The 17,965-nt window shown below is 32.5% G+C and overlaps 2 protein-coding genes and 1 non-coding gene across 3 annotated transcripts; 2 read left to right on the top strand and 1 right to left on the bottom strand.

The window, feature by feature from the left end:
• The first annotated feature begins 1,376 nt into the window (after positions 1 to 1,376).
• On the top strand, positions 1,377 to 2,483 carry LOC123899383 (zinc finger protein ZAT10-like). Its single transcript, XM_045950496.1, has one exon. It carries the CDS (start codon positions 1,580 to 1,582, stop codon positions 2,306 to 2,308), a length of 729 nt encoding a protein of 242 aa, XP_045806452.1. The 5' UTR covers positions 1,377 to 1,579; the 3' UTR covers positions 2,309 to 2,483.
• Positions 2,484 to 6,374: 3,891 nt separating this feature from the next.
• TRNAL-UAG lies at positions 6,375 to 6,454 on the top strand. The gene has a single exon. It is a non-coding gene; the product is annotated as a tRNA-Leu (tRNA).
• Positions 6,455 to 10,473: 4,019 nt separating this feature from the next.
• On the bottom strand, positions 10,474 to 16,548 carry LOC123902582 (QWRF motif-containing protein 2-like). Its single transcript, XM_045952348.1, has 6 exons — positions 14,695 to 16,548; positions 14,042 to 14,161; positions 13,511 to 13,627; positions 13,296 to 13,385; positions 11,693 to 11,800; positions 10,474 to 11,555 (listed from the first exon to the last, which is right to left on the bottom strand). Exons 1-6 carry the CDS (start codon positions 16,093 to 16,095, stop codon positions 11,490 to 11,492), a joined length of 1,902 nt encoding a protein of 633 aa, XP_045808304.1. The 5' UTR covers positions 16,096 to 16,548; the 3' UTR covers positions 10,474 to 11,489.
• Positions 16,549 to 17,965: the final 1,417 nt, after the last annotated feature.

Genomic DNA, 17,965 nt, shown 5'->3' on the forward strand with positions numbered 1-17,965 from the left:
GGGATTTTAAAAGACTTTTTTATGACAAAAAAAATCTTGAGGTATTCAATCAAGACTTTTACAAAAGTTCAATAAATCATGTGGTATTCAATTAAGACAAACATGATTTTTTTTTTCAGGGCAACAAAATCTGTTGGTATTCAATTGAGATTTGTTACTACTTTTAAAATGTCTACCGATTTTGATGGATTTTCTTTGGAATGGATTTTGAGAGACTTTTTATTTGAAAATACACTTGATAGACTTTTTCAACAATCTCACCAAAAATCTTCAGACTTTTTTGAACTCTCAAAGAATTTTTACTTTCATCATCACTGTATCAAATTTCTTCTTCTTCTTTATTACTTTTTCGGTTCATCATCACTGGTTTTCTTCTTCTTTTCTTTTTGTTCACTTTTTCAACAATCTCACTAAAAGTCTTGAGACTCTTTCAATCTTTTCAAGACTTTTTACTTTCATCATCATTGTACCAGTTATTTTTTCTTCTTCTTCTTCATTACCTATCAAATATGTTTTTTTGCAAAAATATATTTTAACAAATTCTACATATTTTTTACAAACTTTTGATTCATTACAACTTTTTACAGCAAACGAATTTTTTTCGTCACATTCATCTGCTTATGTTTCCCATCAATGATGGTGGTGACTTTTTTATTGGTGATTAGAAACATGTACGTAAAAAAATAAAATAAGGGTTTTTTATTTTTTTGTTTAAATATTTGCATTCCCAAAAAAATATAATTTCTTTTATTAAAATTTATTGATTTTTTAAAATTTTTCTAAATATACAAAAGTTTCCTAATATATAAAGTATTATGAAATCTTGATTGTAAAAAGTATTTTGAAAAAAATCTCTCAAAATCCATTCAAATCATGTGTTAAAAATCTTGTAAAAAAAAATTTCACAAAATCAATATAGTCCAACAAAATCTCATAAAATATCAAGATTTTTTTTTGTCAAAATTATCTCATAAAATCTCAATCCAATACACCCTTCTAAACCATTCTTTAGAAAATTTAAACCGAATGATTTTCTAAACAAGTAATAAATTTTATATATAAAAAATAATTACACTTTAATGAAAAACAAACCAACAACAAATTATGTAATTAATCCTTTTTTTTATGATAAAATCAATAATCTTAATCCAACAATCAAGGATATCACGATATTTTTTTTGTGTGTGTGAGTAATAAGTTCCTTAATCTCCATACGTCCAATCCAATTCATAAGAAGTTCAGTCCCCCATAGTGAGTGAGTGTTGCACTTTATTTGACCGACTTAAGTTCACTCTTGGCCACCAAGGAACTTATTACCTAAAACGTGCTCCACTATAATATCCACCTGTATTGTATTGTATTGTATTATTCAGATTCTATTTTTATAAATAATCGATTTTTATATATAATTAGCTTGCCCACCGCGCTTACTTACTTGCACACCACTTGTCACGCAACTTCCACTCCAATTCTCGCCTCCTCCTGCTCCTTATAAACACTCTCACACTTTTCACTCTTCACTCAAAACCTAAAATTCATCTCTTTCAATAATCTCTTTTCTCTCTCTCTCTCTCTCTCTATGGCTCTAGAAGCACTTAACTCACCCACTTCTACTACCCCTAAATTCACTTTTGATGATTCACCTTCTCTTCCATGGACTAAACGTAAACGTTCTAAGCGTTCACGTTCTTGCACTGAAGATGAGTATCTTGCTCTCTGTCTCATCATGCTCGCTCGTGGCAAAACCAACGCTCACGATTTCAACCCAAATCCAGCAGTAACCACTGACAACAACAACGTTAACAATAAACATAGTTATAAATGTTCTGTTTGTAACAAAGAGTTTTCTTCTTATCAAGCACTTGGTGGGCACAAAGCAAGTCACCGAAAAAACTCTACCACCGCCGCTGGAACTGCCGGAGTTGATGAACAATCAACTTCATCAGCCGCAACCACAACAAGTTCTGCAAACACAGCCGTTGGAAACGGTGGTGGTGTTAGATCTCATGAGTGTTCGATTTGTCATAAGTCTTTTCCAACTGGACAAGCTTTGGGTGGACACAAACGTCGTCACTATGAAGGTACTGTCGGCGGCAACGGCGGTGGTGGTGGTGGTTCTGCTGCTACAACAACTGTATCTGAAGTAGGGTCCACACATACTCGTGATTTCGATCTGAATATCCCGGCTTTTCCGGAGTTTGGTAACAAGGTCGGTGAAGATGAAGTTGAAAGTCCTCATCCTGTTATGATCAAGAAAAAGCCTCGTGTTTTCGTGGTGCCCAAGATTGAAATTCCTATTCTCCATTGAAATTTGAGATGTAGATTTAGTGAAATATTAGTTGGCAAATTTAATATTTTGTTTTTTCTTTAATTATTTACAGAGTTTTTTTATTTTGTATATAGGACTAGTTTGGACTGGGGGATTGATTCTTGGACTCTGTTTTTTACTTTTTATTTATTTATTTATTTATTTATTATGATTATGATTTTGGATCGTACTACTACTTTACTTGGTGGTAAATTCAATTTATTTATTTAATTATATTACTAGTAAATTAGAATGATTGATTAGGTGTGAAGAATGGTTGTGATTATGATGATGACATGAAACAGTAGAACAGAGCCGCGTGGGTGGGAGAGTGTTTCTGTTTGAGTTGAAGTTGAAACTGAAACCACTTGCTCTTGCGCATGGTTCTGTTTGCTGACGGTTTTTACAGTTGCAATATTGCACACCAACACTTGTTTTGTTGTACTTTTCTTTTTCATTTCTTTTTCTTTTTTCTGGTTTATGATTTTTTTATTGATAGATACAATGTTTCAATGACTTTAGTGGTTATTAATCTTAGTACAAGAATATGTGCGACATATAAGTTGAGTTATTTTCTTCTAATTTTTATATGTATGACTCAATAATCGAACTTCTGATCATATATTTTAGAAGATCAAAATTTTATCACTTGAACCAGTTTCTTGTTCATTCTATTTTATGAGTCATATATTATTAATCCTAACAAGCAAACACACATCAGAGTTATTTTTGAGCTTATAAAAATATTTTATGCATTAAATAATTTTTTATGTCAATTCATAAGTTTTTACTAACAAAAATTGTGTTTTCATAAACTGTTGTTTATAAATTATCTTAAAAAACTTATAATAATACATAAAAACTTATTATTTGCATAAGTTGTTTAACATAAGCTTAAAAATAAGTCAATTTAAACGAATCCATAATCCAATGAATTCACGTACTAGTTCGAAATCATATTGCAAAAACAATGATGTGTGAACCTTTGCAAGCACCAACAGAGTTCAAAAAGCTGATTAATGAACAAATTTTCAGCACAGAAACAAATTTACGTGCCACGACTTCTTGTTAAACAACAAGCAAAGGACCCTTTCAAGCTAAACGGTGGATGAAAATCCAACTGCCAACACGATAACAAATCCATGCACCACCAATTTACTGAGACAAAACACCAAACTCACGACTATTTCTAGCTAACGGTCCAAAAACTATATAACAAATCAAGTTAACAATTACTATGGCTTATATAGTCGTCCGAACAAAATTAAGGATGAGAGAAGTATATGTTTAGGTCATTTTTCTCTTTTAACGTGAGACTCTTGACACACTTGTAATACCTAATACTATTGAACTTTGTATATAAATTATGTAGAAGTTCTAATACTATCTTAAAAATTTAAGTTGGATATAACACAATCTTATAAAATTAGCTCATAAGATATGAATTATTTTCTCTTTTTAAACATATGTTTAAGTTACTTCTCATCAAACAAACATGACATTCTTAATTATTTCTTACACTGGTTTATGAACTTAAAATATTTGATTACTCGATCCCTATAATTTGTAACATAGAGTGAGCCACTTAATTTTAAATTGTTACATTTACCGGTGATTGTAGCGTTTCACGCATGTAAAGTGCATATCACGTTTTATTTTTCCTCCTTACATCCCATTTTCTTTATTTTCAAAAGCAAGGTTCAATAAAAAATTGTTTTCTTTCTGAAAAATTGTTATGTAGTGAATAGTGATTAGAAGTGAATTTACAATTTGAGTCCTAGGAGTCTACTTATTTACAATTTAGTCTTAGGAAGGCAACAGAAAATTTGATATTTTGATACAAGTAACTGAGTAAGTGATAAATATGCAAAGAAAAAAATTTAATCATCGGTACTTACGTATAATTGTATCAATTATCAATTATCAACCATATCTAATAATACTATAATAAAAATTTATTTGATACATTGATATATATGCTATGAAAGAATGAAAAATGATAACAAAAATAAGAATTTTAATTTTTTTTTTGGATTTATGGACCCTTAAAGTTTTTATTTGGAAGCCAAATTTTAAACTTATATTTTGAGATTTAGAACAATCGTCCTCTTTACTATGCCTCATATACAGTCCTGTACTATATGACATACATAGTAAGTACTAAGTAGGGATGATGATATTTATAGATAAGAACGAAAATTTGGCATTTTACACATTGTGATCGAACCTTTCTTGTACTATTTTAATTTAATTTCAATAGTTTTCTTATAATTTTTTTTTCCCAATAGTTTGACTCTTTTATTTTTCTAGTATTTCCTATGTATGATACTAAAATTATGCCACATCATCCAATGTAAATGGTCCTAAGTTTGATAAACACCAATTATCTTTGCACAAACATTAAACAATTGAAGTGTGGTGCATTTTACATGTGTGCTAATTAGTTAGGTAAGAAAATGAACTGAATTTTCTTGTTTTTACATGTGTATGATGTTGATGTAGAATATCTTGCCGGGTAATTACTTTGTATTGTACGTGTCAATTATTTATCACATAATTGCTACGCTATTCAATCTAAAACTAATATCACACTTACTTTGCTTCACTCACTCATTCACTCACATGATGTATTCAAAATTAAAATAAGAAAGAATGGACAAAGATAAAACCGTACGTCTAAGGTTAATTAGATAAGAAGGTGCCCAATTTAAGGGAAATACCCTTTGCGTGTTAGAGAGAAAAGAGAAAAGTGAATGAAACCCTTATTGATTGTGTTCATACTAGTACTAGTACGTTTATTCTCATGGTACATGGTAATTAACTGGTGATTGTACCAATTCTAAACCATTTCCAATGGTCATGTTGAAGGGAAGACTCAACAGCAAAAAATAGTGGAATGAAGCGTTTAAAAGAGTGTTGAAAATGACATGGAAGGGAGAGAATATGAAAAAACTCAACAGAGTTGAAACTGGAACAAGGGGACACGCGGCATGCCTTTTGTGGCTTGAAGCAGGCGCGTGTAACACACGCGTGATAGGTGAGAGTGGGCAATTCGATCACGCGGAGATAGAAGAGATTGTGATAAGATCTAGCCACGTGGCTGGCTGTGATTGGTTGACTGAATTTTTATCCATTTAATATTTTGAACTCAATTACTTCGTTGCAAATTAAATTTTTTTTTCACCAAAATTCATGATTTTTTTGTCTATAAATAGAGATTTGGTTCATTTGATTTGGACACAGAAAAAAAATCAATTTTTTCACTATATTAATCTTATTATTATCTTTCTATTAGTGTTATTCTTGAAGTATTAGTCTTTTTTTTTTTGTGAAATAGATCCCAATAATCATTTCAACAGTCAAATTATTTGTATCGTACTAATTATGTGTATCGCATTTTAAATTATTTGTATCGTACTAATTATGTTACTTGTGTGTTGTATTGCATTTTAAATTATTTGTATTGTATTAATTACGTTACTTGTGTGTTGTATTTTAAATTAAGTTAAAATGATTTGTATTGTTTAAATTATTTAAAAAAAAATTTATTAAAAAAAACTAAAAAATAAATTGTTAAGTGTTTATTATTTTAATTTTAATCGATAATTGTAATTTTATGTAATCATGAAAACAAAAATATAAATTTAAATAGGAATATGAAATAAAAAGTGGTGGGGTAAAGTGTTGAATGAAAAAACCATTGAAGAGGATAAAAGTTGAATGTGTCCTGAATAATTAAATAGAAGAAAAAGAAAATGATGTAAAATGTTTGAAAGTGAAAAAGTGGTGTTGAATCTTAGTAAATAGTAACCATTGTACATAGTGTAATGTGCAGACTTAATTTAATGTGCAGACTTAATTTGATGCAACTTTTTGGATGCGCACGCTTTTCTCATATTAATGATTGTGATTGTATTCTCATGAATCTCATCTACAAGATACTGTAACATACAATAGAATATTACTTCTAACGTAATGGTTATCTTTAAGGGAAAAACAAAAGAACAATGTAAATTTTGGACCTATGTTATGATTAGAATTATTAAAAGGGAAACTATAGCAAGAAGACGGTTTGGCCGAGTGGTCTAAGGCGCCAGATTTAGGCTCTGGTCCGAAAGGGCGTGGGTTCAAATCCCACAGCCGTCATTTTTTTATACTTTTTTTTTCCAATATTAAAGGAATACGCATCGAATACTTTCTTAGCTTAGCTTGCATACTTTTTTCCAATATTAACGGAATACGTATGAAATACAGTACATTCTTAGCTTAGCTTGCACATGAAAATAAAGTACATAAATTTTGTTACTTTTAGATAATTCTTTGGTTTTTAATTTTTTTAATATATAATTCTTGGATTTTAATTTTTCATTTAAAATATAAAATAATCATGCCACTATGACTCTCATCACACACGTTGTCTCTCCCTCACCTACTCTGTTCATGCATTTTTCAATGAGTACAAACTTTAAAATTAAGTTGAGGTTAAATTTTCTTCAAAGTTGCAATTTTTTCTAGAACCCCAAAGTTGCAATTTTTTTAATTTTAATTTATTTGTTTTGAGTTCAAATCTTTGAATGTTTTGAGTTTTTTCTTTCTTGATTTCTAAATTTTTATTTTCTTGTGAAATTTTTGGTTGCTAAGATCTTTTTGATATTTATCATCCCTCCACATTGTTATGGTAATTTTTTCTCTTGTTACCTTCTTTCTTCGACCGTTCTCTCTTTTTCTATTCATCTTGAACTAAAGAACTCAGCTCCTATATATTAATTCCATAATTTCGCATAAAAAACATTTTGGTAAAATATTAAAATCAATTTTAATTGTGGTGAGTTTCTTAGTGTTTTCTAAAGTTAATGTTATTTTTAGCTAACTACGGGTGTTTTTTTAGTGCAATTTGAATATTCTCAATTGTTAAGAGCTATGTTTTTCTTTCTTGATAGATTTGTATCATTATGTGAATGAGATATTATTTTTTTTTCAAATAATATTCAGAAATTATTTGTGAATGGGATAATTGAACAATGTGGAAAATTTCATTTGCTTGGAATAACAACGTATGCTTTACGGTTAGGGTTGGGAATAGGTCAGGTCGACCTACAGGGGCCTTGGGCCTGGACTGCTGAATCCTGGTCTGCCTTGTTTATTGAAAAGGACAGGCTTAAGCTTTGAAAATAGTCTATTTAATTAAATAAGTCAGGCTTAGACTATTAAAAAAGCCTACAAAGCCTAATAGAACAGCCTGACCTGTTTATATTTAATTGGTCGGGCAAAAAAAAAAAGCATTTGATAGGTCGTAGGCCAGACTTAAACTTGAAGAAAAATCGAAAGTTAGGCACAAGCCTTCCAAAATCTGGCTGACCTATTACCAACCCTATTCACAGTGTTGTGTTTGTGGCTTTAGCTTCCATTTTTGTCCATAGTCCTCCTTTTATAAAAAGGATGCTTTTGATCCAAGAGGTACAGTCCAAAAACCATCAAATCTCGTTGTTGTTGGCAATGATTTTGAAAACTACAATATTTGTGAGATTTATTAAGGACCATGCGATCTCGAGTTGAACCATGATGTCTTTATAGTTGGCTATGGGGTAACTGATGATTGCACGAAGTATTGGATAATTAAAATTTCTTAGGGTGAAGATAAAGGGGAACCAGACTACATGAGATTGATAAGGGGAATTGATTCTCCATAGGTCATTGTGGCATTAATTCTGGGTATGCTTATTATCTCAGTCTCGTAATTTGAGATTTCATCCTTCCACTGTATAGTACTTTCATATTAGGTTTCATATTATGACTCAAACTATGACTTTTTAATAGTAGTATTGAAACTAGTCACGAACAACAATGTCTTCGTTGAAAGAATCTGCGGTGCAACGGTGCAAGAGGAGATCAGCGGTGCCATGGTGGTGGTGGTTTAGTTAGAATAATTCCACTGAGGTCGCATGAATGTTGGGCTTCAATGTGTACGTGTGTTTCAAACGTCATCAATGAAGAGGTCACACAAATGATGGACTTCAAGTGGCGGTGGAATGGTGACGGAGCAAAATCACCGTAAGTATTCAAATATTAATTTGTTAGAAGTTTAATTTCTTCTGCAAAATTCAATCCTTGTTGTTTATCACCTACGGATGGTGATTGTTTAAATCAATGGCCCAAACCCATTCTTGTGTTTCGTCGCCATTAAGTTTCGTAAAGATAAACATTATGCTAAATTTAAAGAGACTCGTATTTTTCATTTAAGCGTACTCGTGAATATTAATTTACATGGTCACTATATAATAACCTCTTAAATATGTAGTCATGAATGTAATCAACGCCTCTTATGAAAAAATTCAGTTAAGGTGCAAATATAACGGCTAAAAACGGCGTGAAACTTTGTATCTATATCTTGTCAGTTCATATATCTTTTTATTTCTTATATTGTAATATTTGAAATTAAAACAACAAAAAGGATTTATAAAAACAAAACAACATAAAGGAGTAAAAAATTATTTCACCGTTTCCTTCAAAAAATAGTTTCATGTACAATTCTTTAAAAATAAATTAAAATGTAATAAGATAACATTTGTGTAATTTAATAAAAAAAAATTCTTCAAATTATGAGTATTGATATTCTTCTTTAGACAATTATATGATATTTCTTACTCTAGATCAGAGTTGGCTCAATATATATATATTTTTTTTGAAATTAAGTTGGCTCGATATTGATATTTCTTCAAACTAATAATAAATAAAGGGTAATAAAAAAAACTTTGAACCCTTTCAAGATTTTGTAGTTATGTGTGAGTTTCAAGTAGTACTTTTCACTTCATCCACAAAAAAAGAAGAAAAAGAAGTATATTTACTTGGACAAAAACATATTTAAATCTAAACGTGATAATGAAGTATAAACTATTGAGTGTAAAAGAACTACGATGATTTCTGTTAAATAAGGATCTGACATTTCTAATTATATTTTTAAATTTATTCACATGTATTTCTTGTCTTTTGTATGTCACTTTCTCGTAAAATTTAGCACCACTCTTTAATTTAACTAAGGTCATGAATTTCATCTTTGGTTTAATTGGTCATACAATAGTGTCCGCTCATTTAAATCTTATAATGTTTGAAGGATTAATTTCTGCAGTTGTGGCGTAGTTGTTGTCCACACGGTATAAGTTGGCAACAACCTCAATTACATTACATTTGGCTTCTACACCCTCCCACCATTTTATCATACAACAAACACAACACAACACATCTTTTGTGCAGTTCTCTGTGTGCGCATTTGTCTTCAAATGACGGTGTCATGCTACATTTTCATCTCTCTCTCTCTCTCTCTACATCCACACGCTTTTAAAAAGAAAAAGATCGAGCTATTAGATCAATGAAGTTCATCTTTGGAATAATAAAAAAAAACATTTAAAAATATCTGATAAAAATAATTTATTTAGTAGCTATTAAAAACATTATTAGAGTGATCAATGTTTAAATTGTTGGAACTGCACGCCTATCCTACGCCTATTACTCAACACAAACACAAATAGAAAATTGAAGAAGGAACAAAGAAAACAAGAGATAACAAAAACGAGTGTTTCTACATTAATAAGAGATTGAGTTATATTTACATCATGAGTTACACTATATGTAGACTTCCTCTCAAAAACTAGACTTATTGCCTTACAAAACAAGTAATTGTCTTAGGTGTTAGTTATTCTAACTAACACATCTAACTAACTACTATTAGGCTTAGGATGAAATTACTAAAACAACACGAGTATTCTTCCATTTGAGTCTAACCACAAAATACTAGGGGAAAAAATGACATTTGAAATTTTTGTATATTTGTTAGTTTTTGATTAATAACAAGAGTTAAAATTTATAACTTTTTCTTCGGTACAAGGTTATTGTTTAACTTAGAGTTGAACAACATTTGATCCAATGCAATCAATACAAGGTTGTTGTTTATGTCATGTCATGTACTTGTAGCCACAAAAACATAATGAACCATAATAAAATTATAACCAAATACATTCTTAATTTAACGACAACAAATACATTCATACACTCATAAGTTAGTCTATGTATTTTACTATTTACTCTTAATTTAGTCCAACAATTACCCAATCTCAATCAAATTTATCAGAATGAACAACAATAGACTAAAAATTGGGCAAAATAAGGTCACTCTAAATCCCAAACACTTTCTCATTATTTGATCCTACTAACATCACAACTTACACTTGAAATACAACATAACAATTAGCAAAATAAAGCACATCAAAGTGACACAAAATCGAAACATTCTAAGTTCAATTTCAACACCTTTATTTGAGCATAATCTCAATCACCCATTTTTCTTCTTTTCCAATTGCAGCAGATATACTCACAACAGGTTCAATTACTTTATCTTTAGGAGGAACCACTTCATCCAATCAAAAGAATAAGCCATACATATTACAAAGTTATGCAAGTCAACCTCTGTCTACGACTGATCTTGTCGTCTCTATCGCTGGTCATTCATATCGTCCTCCGTCTCAATTCATCTTGTAGTCGTCATTGGTATCCAATTAATCTCGTCCTCCTCCATCTTCAATCGATATCTTATTCTCTCCTCACTCTTCGAAGGTGAGTATGTCATTTATCCCTAAGTTTTAGTGAACTCTTATCTAACATATCTCGATTTGGAGTTTCAGATTTAGAATTTGTACCGACGTTGAGAACTCAATTTAGTTAAGGATCTCAATTCAAGTGTATAAGCATTGTTAACCAAATTTTGCTTTTTAATTTCTTATTCCCTACCCTTCCCTTCAAAACAAATTTTGTTTTTATTACCAGTTCTACTTTGATTAGCATTTTGTTAATTTGTTGTGAGAGAGAGAGAGTGAGAGAGAGAGAGAGAGAGAGAGTATTTCTCTAATTATAATAACAAAAAATCAATTAACATATAGTAAAATGCTACACAGTTTATATACATCATTTGACAATTAAAGGATATAAGAACAAAAAAAAAACTTTATGCAAACTTCCACCTGAAGAACGACAAATTCCAATCCTCACTCTTTGCAATCTTCACTCTGTTAATCAATCAAGACCGTTTCATGTAATGAATTCAGGACCAAACTAACTAACCACTCCTATGTTATGATGTTAGCACCAAAAAGAGAGCAGATCAGACAATATAGTTATTTACTTGTCATTTTCATTGCTGACTTCTAGGTAAGCATTTCATTTGTATAGTATGAGATATCAGACTACTCTCTCTGACCTGCCAATGAGAAAGCATTTATCAATGAATTTAGATTTATACCTGCCACAACTTTATATACCTAAGTCATCCAATAAAATTCAAGAGTAAGTAGTACTTTTGAGCTTAAACACTTCATTTTCGGATAAAAAACTTACCTGCATAGTTCTAATCATTGACAAAAGATCTTGGCACTCATCAAGCAAACAACGCTCCTTTGCACTTAAGTTAACAACTTCAACCACCAGCGACTTTACATGTACAACCTATAAATGGCAAATGATTTCAGATGTTTTTAAATGCCAATTGCTAAAGCCCAAATGTTGGATATCTATAAAATGTAAATATGTAAATTCACAATCATAAAAAAACTAGAGGAACCAACACATTAAATGAAGTGGATAAATGCATCTAGCAACAAATATAGGTTCAGTCAACTATATTGGCAATGAAGTAAAATTCATGTGGACAACGAAAACTGCAATAACAGAATCGAACAAACTTTATATACTTAAAATTATTGGAGGGAAGTATAAATCTAAGATTTTAAGGACATTATATATATTCTCAGTAACACTCCTCCGTTATGTCTCCCCACATCCCTTGTATGATAACCATTTTTTCTCTTAACTCACTATTGCACATACATAAGAATCGCAACTCATGACAGTTAACTCAATAGACAATATAAATAGTAGAACAGTGTGGAATTTACTTAAAACATGGAACTAAATTTTAAAGAAAATCAACATTGATTATTTTGGTGACTTGGATAACTTTCCCTCTCACTAAAGGTGTGGTTATAAAATGGCACTCTGCCTCATAAAATAACTGTAAATATGTACATTTGAATGTGATAGTCAAAAGACAAAAAGAGGAGCTGTGATTATTGTAGAGTGTTAAGACAACTCTATATAACTAACATGAACATACTTTTAAAATATGAAATCTTCAAATGATATCAAAAGACAGAAGCAAAAGAAAAAGAAGAATCTATAAGGAGGAGGAGGAGGCATTAAGGGTATTAGGGTACAACTAGTAAATTATAAGTAAAATCAGCTAAGTTTGAAATCTGAAACTTCGGCTATTACAGTATAATAGGAATAGGAAATATGTTTCTGATGATTTTTTAAGCATAGGGTTTGATAATATGTTAAGTAGATTATATATATAGAGAGATGATATTATTTTTACATGAAAGATGCAATTCTTAGTACATCTTTTGAATTGGAAACTGGTATGTTTTAGTGAGACCATGAAAGGCACCATCCTTGTGTATCATTATTTTTACATGGGCCATATTCTCCTATACTATCTTTCATGATGAGCACTTGCATTACTAGCTCCCTCAACGTAAAGGGAAAGAAACAAGGACTTACTCAACTCTAAAGTCTTAAAATCTTCTATGTGATGGTGGGATACATTTTTCAGTCTCAGTACAGGAGAGAAGAGAATTTGAATTGGTTTGGATGGGAAGATTTGAGAAGCAAGACTTATACTTCAACAAAACGAAGTCTAATGCCAATCCACTTGTTTGCATTAATTAATTCTTATACATATATATGAGCCATTAATAATAACCTTGGAAAGAGACACAATATATGCATACAATAACCTTGGTTGATTTTCTAGCCTGGGAATTACAACAACTATTGAAATTTGAAAAGCTGATATAAAATAACACCTATATAACAACACTTCAGCACAAATATAATTGAGATTCAACTTTCGTTATGGCAGCATGGCAAAAGGATTATATACCTGTGGTAACAGTAGGCATATGGAGGATGCCATGGCCTGCATCACATCCATTGCTGAGCAAATAGCCTCCTTCAAATTCAGTAGATCAATCTGTAGTAAAATACAAAGGTTTCACATTAATCCAGACATGGTAATAGGTAATAGCAATTGAATTACTATGTCACTGACTAACTGTAATAATTAAAGTAATAAACCAGAAGAGAAAAGGATAATACCTTGGCACCACCAAAAACAGGAAGGCGTAGGGTGCTGGCCTTTAGCGCTTCAGTTGCTCCTGAGAGGGAACCAGAGTACGTCCGATCCAGAATAGCCCAATCTTCCAAATAGATCATCTGAGTAAAAAAAGTTTCCATTAAGAACTTACTATGAAAGCTGAACATAAAGCCAATATAACCAAATCCACCATATCTACAACTGTAAGTAAATATCTCTCCAGCATACGAAAAGAGAAAAGGATAGTGTGTAAATGTTTGGCACAATTTCAATTTGCCTTAAGTATTCCCATTAACCTCTACCAGAGAACAAGACCACACAAATGAGTGAAGTTCATATGCCCGGAGATGATACAAATGCACAAGTAATAAAACTATCTGAATGAAGACAGATACCATGGATTGATCGTCGGTCTCTAAGGACCAAATGACACAGATATCTAAATAATGATGAAATGATAAATAAAAAATTGTATCAAATCAAAACTAAAAATACAACACAGTAAGTTCAGCACATGCAGTTAAGGATCATACTTGCTCATTCAGGATGGATATTAGCTTGAAATGTTGCTTCAGCATCTGTAATTCTGTTCTTTTGGCTATAACAGATTCCCGTAGTTTGGATGTAGCTACCCAAGCATCATAGAGGCTTTTCTGATACAAGAAATAATAGTTAGGCAAAAATAAATATATAAAAAAATAAACTAACCAAAATTAACTACAATGTAACTCACTCTCTGTCAAAACACAAAAAACTAGTACCATGTAACTAAAATTAGAATCATAACAAAATACATTCACTATTTTCCTTTTAACATCCAAATCAACATGTGACACAATATAGCGAAAGTTTTAAACATGTCAGCCATATCAAGGATAATGATGTAACTAAGACTGCAATGCGACATCAGTTTCAATTTAAATTAAAACCTTAAAAACAACTTCATAGAGAAATGCACATGCAAGTAGAATAAAATTGGCAACTTCATAGTAGCTTAACTAAAACAATTAGCAAATAAAATAGAATTGGCCTCTGCTAAAATGGAACTAAATTCAACACAAAATCTATTAACATCAATGCAATCAACAAAAGAATCAATACAATTGCAAAGAGTAATTAACAAGCAATCACAACATTAATAGTAACATTTAAATACAAATTTGAAATTTGAAAAAAGAAATTATACCTCAGCATTCAATGTCTGCACAGAGAGGGAAGCATCTGCTCTAGCATTCACAAAACGCCATTGCATGAGCCTGTTATGCAGGAGTCTTAATAAATGCGCATCGACAATCCTGTTCTCTCCATTCTTCCCCCTCGGAACATCAACAGCAAAACTCAAGACAGAAGGCTCATTAACAAATCTACTACTCAAATTACTCGCAACGCCGTTTCTTCCTCGAGAAGGACTCACACCGCGCGAAGGAGACCATGGTGACGGTGTAGCTAGCTTACTCGGAGAAACAGGACGAACCGCAGAACGAATAGGAGAACCTTGCAGTCGATTATTCACAGTTCCTCTTGGAGACATTGCAGGACTATCCAACACTGATTTTTTCTGAACCAAAAGCTTTGGAGGAATTATCAATTTGTTTCCATTTTTCGGAGACGGAAGATCCACCTGGCGCCGCAATGGATTAGTAGCCTCTTGCCAGAACCTCGCCGGTACAACAATCGCTCGAGAAGCTCGTTGCGGCTGTCCTCCTCCATTACACTGTGCGCCTGACGAACTACCAGAAGTTACACTTTCGTTATCAGATGGAACAAGCTCAGTTTCAATCTCAGGCTCAGATCCACAATTTTTGTTGCTTTCCAATCTCAATGTACCATCGTGAGAAGCTCGAGGATCCAATAACGAATTCCGTAATGACCTAACCACGTTGTTTCCAGTTCCATTCGAATTTCTCAAAGAAACACCACAATCCAAGCTTCTATTCATGAAATTCGGTTGATTCTGTTTTGATTTCGCCGGCCACCGGTGCTGATCCATCGACTTCAAAATCGAATTTGAATTTGAATTTGAATTCTCTGTTTGAACAGAATTTCCGTTCATTCTTCCTCTTCCAATTGTCGGTGTTGTCACCGTCGCCGCCGTAACCTTCCTCCTCTCCGGCGTACCTTTCCTCAAACTCTGAGTCGCCGGTGGCGGTTTCGCTTTACTGACCTGGAACGGAAACGATTCTCCCTGAAACGAAACAGACAAACTCCGAGTCGAAGTAAATAGCATTTTCTGAGCAACCGGAGTCTCACCGTTAGGTCTCGGAGTTCCTTGCCTTCTCCGCTCCACCGACTGAGACCGCTTCATCAACGGCGTAACCGTAACCGTCGTCGCCGAACTCGGCGTCGATTTCTGTCTGTTTAAATTCACCGTCCTTGTCACCAACGGTGAATTGCTTCTTATCGGTGGCGACACAAAAGACGAAGACGAACACGAAGAAGATGAAGACATGTAACGAGAAGTAACTTCTCGTGCTTTTGGTTTTCGCGGCGGAGCAATTGCATTGTCCGATTCAGAAGGTAACAACGGTGGCCTAGTTGGTGTTGGTGCTCGCTTCGTGTTTTTCGTAGTTGAAATTGCAGTTACCATTTTTTTCTTTCAAAATTCAAATGCAAAATGTACGAAACTCATCGCTGAGAAATAAACCCTAGAAAAAATTAAGCTAATGTAGAACCAGAGAAGAAAACGCGAGCGTGATTTTTTTTTTTTTGTGAGTGATTTTAATTTAATGAATGAATTGAAAAAATGGGAGCGAAAATTTGACCGTTACGTTTTGGTGTTGTTGAAAATTTGTGTGAAGAGTGTAACTGTCGTATTATAGTGTGGAGAGGAGACAGAGTCACACGCAGCGTGATTGTGATTTTGGATTTGGAAAAATTAACGCCGAAAATAGGAAGGTGGAAGCTGAGACACCAGAAAGAGTGACGCTAAAACTGTGACGCATGTACGCGCGTTGTTGAAGAGAATAAATGCACTCGCCGTGACATGACATCAGTTCTTCTTCATCGATGAGGGGGCCTAGTCACCAAGTTAGAGCCTATATTAGGTCCATACTAAGTTAGATTTTTAAAATGTTAGATTTAAGTTTAAAATTAAACCTATAATAAACTACTGTACTATTGATTTTGAAGTTTTATCATACTGTACCAAGATAATTTGATGCCATTTTTTTATAATTTAATTTTTTTTTTACAATTAGCTGAGAATCAAACCTGGGACCTATAGCGTACTACAAAAATCCCTAAAATAATATATATATATATTTGATATTGAACCGTCATTTAACTATTAGTATTTATTATTACATCTATTTTGCCTAGGTGCGGGTGCGGTATCGATACCCATACAGGTAGTGGTATAGGATTCGTTATTTTTAGAATAATTAATATACGTATATAAGTATAAATTAAGGTATGAGTATGTACCCAGTACCAGACCGGGAGATATTCTCTCAAAGCAAAATAAAACTATTTAAAGTAGTAATAGTTTTAAACTTTACGTGGTTTTGTTGTGACTTGGTGGGGCTTGACCCTTGTGGCTGTGTTGACACGCCAGTTTTTATTTATTACTACTTTAACTAATTTTATTTTGCTAATACTACTATAAAATATAAATAGATGTAATAAACGATGAAAACGACGTTGAGGAAAGAGTACGTGAAGGAGTATAAAGAACAAATCTTGAAGTTGGAAATGGATATTTGCATTTAGCCGAGAGAATAAATCTTCGGAGAGACGTTACGCAAACGACACTGGTTGTAAACTTTGTAAAAGCGTCGTTTATGAGATGTGTATGGTGATCATCAATCAAACGTACATTACAAAAGTTAGGATTAACTTGATATTTTCTTAATAATAATATAGCCTCCAACATTACTTTACTTTATGATTATTATTAATTCAGTGTTGGATCTTGCACGATTTTGAGGTAGCTTTGACTTTGAGTTTGACCCTTGTTTGAGTTTTAACCTCTTATGCGTTCTCAAAGCTTGTAGTCCATTTTTTCAAATTTGATTGATAGTAATTATTTTTTAGATTTATTGAATCTATAATATTAGCTCATATTCCATGAATTGCCAAATAATCATTTTTAATTCATGCCAATTGGCAATTGTACCGGGCGGAATGCTAGGGCTCTATTCACTTGGGCCTAATACTGCCTAAATGAGTAAATGAGTCACTCGCCGTCTTGCCCACTACATGTAGGCCCATCTAAACTCGTCAAACGAGTCTGCCATGTTTCCCATAACCCTAGGGAGATGAGGACAAATTAATAGTCCACATGGGATAACCACTCCCGTAGAGTAAGTGGCTCCATGATAGAGGCGAGTGTATCTCGCCCCAAGCCGTTACTCGCACGTGTATATATATAGGCCCTTCTTCATTTCTTAAAGATCATCACATTCTACATACTCGCATACTCTAAGACTTAGACCTAGAACGTCATCTAGCTAAGTGCA

This window comes from Trifolium pratense, linkage group LG1 (assembly GCF_020283565.1).
Source record: "Trifolium pratense cultivar HEN17-A07 linkage group LG1, ARS_RC_1.1, whole genome shotgun sequence".
NCBI classification, from domain to species: domain Eukaryota; kingdom Viridiplantae; phylum Streptophyta; class Magnoliopsida; order Fabales; family Fabaceae; genus Trifolium; species Trifolium pratense.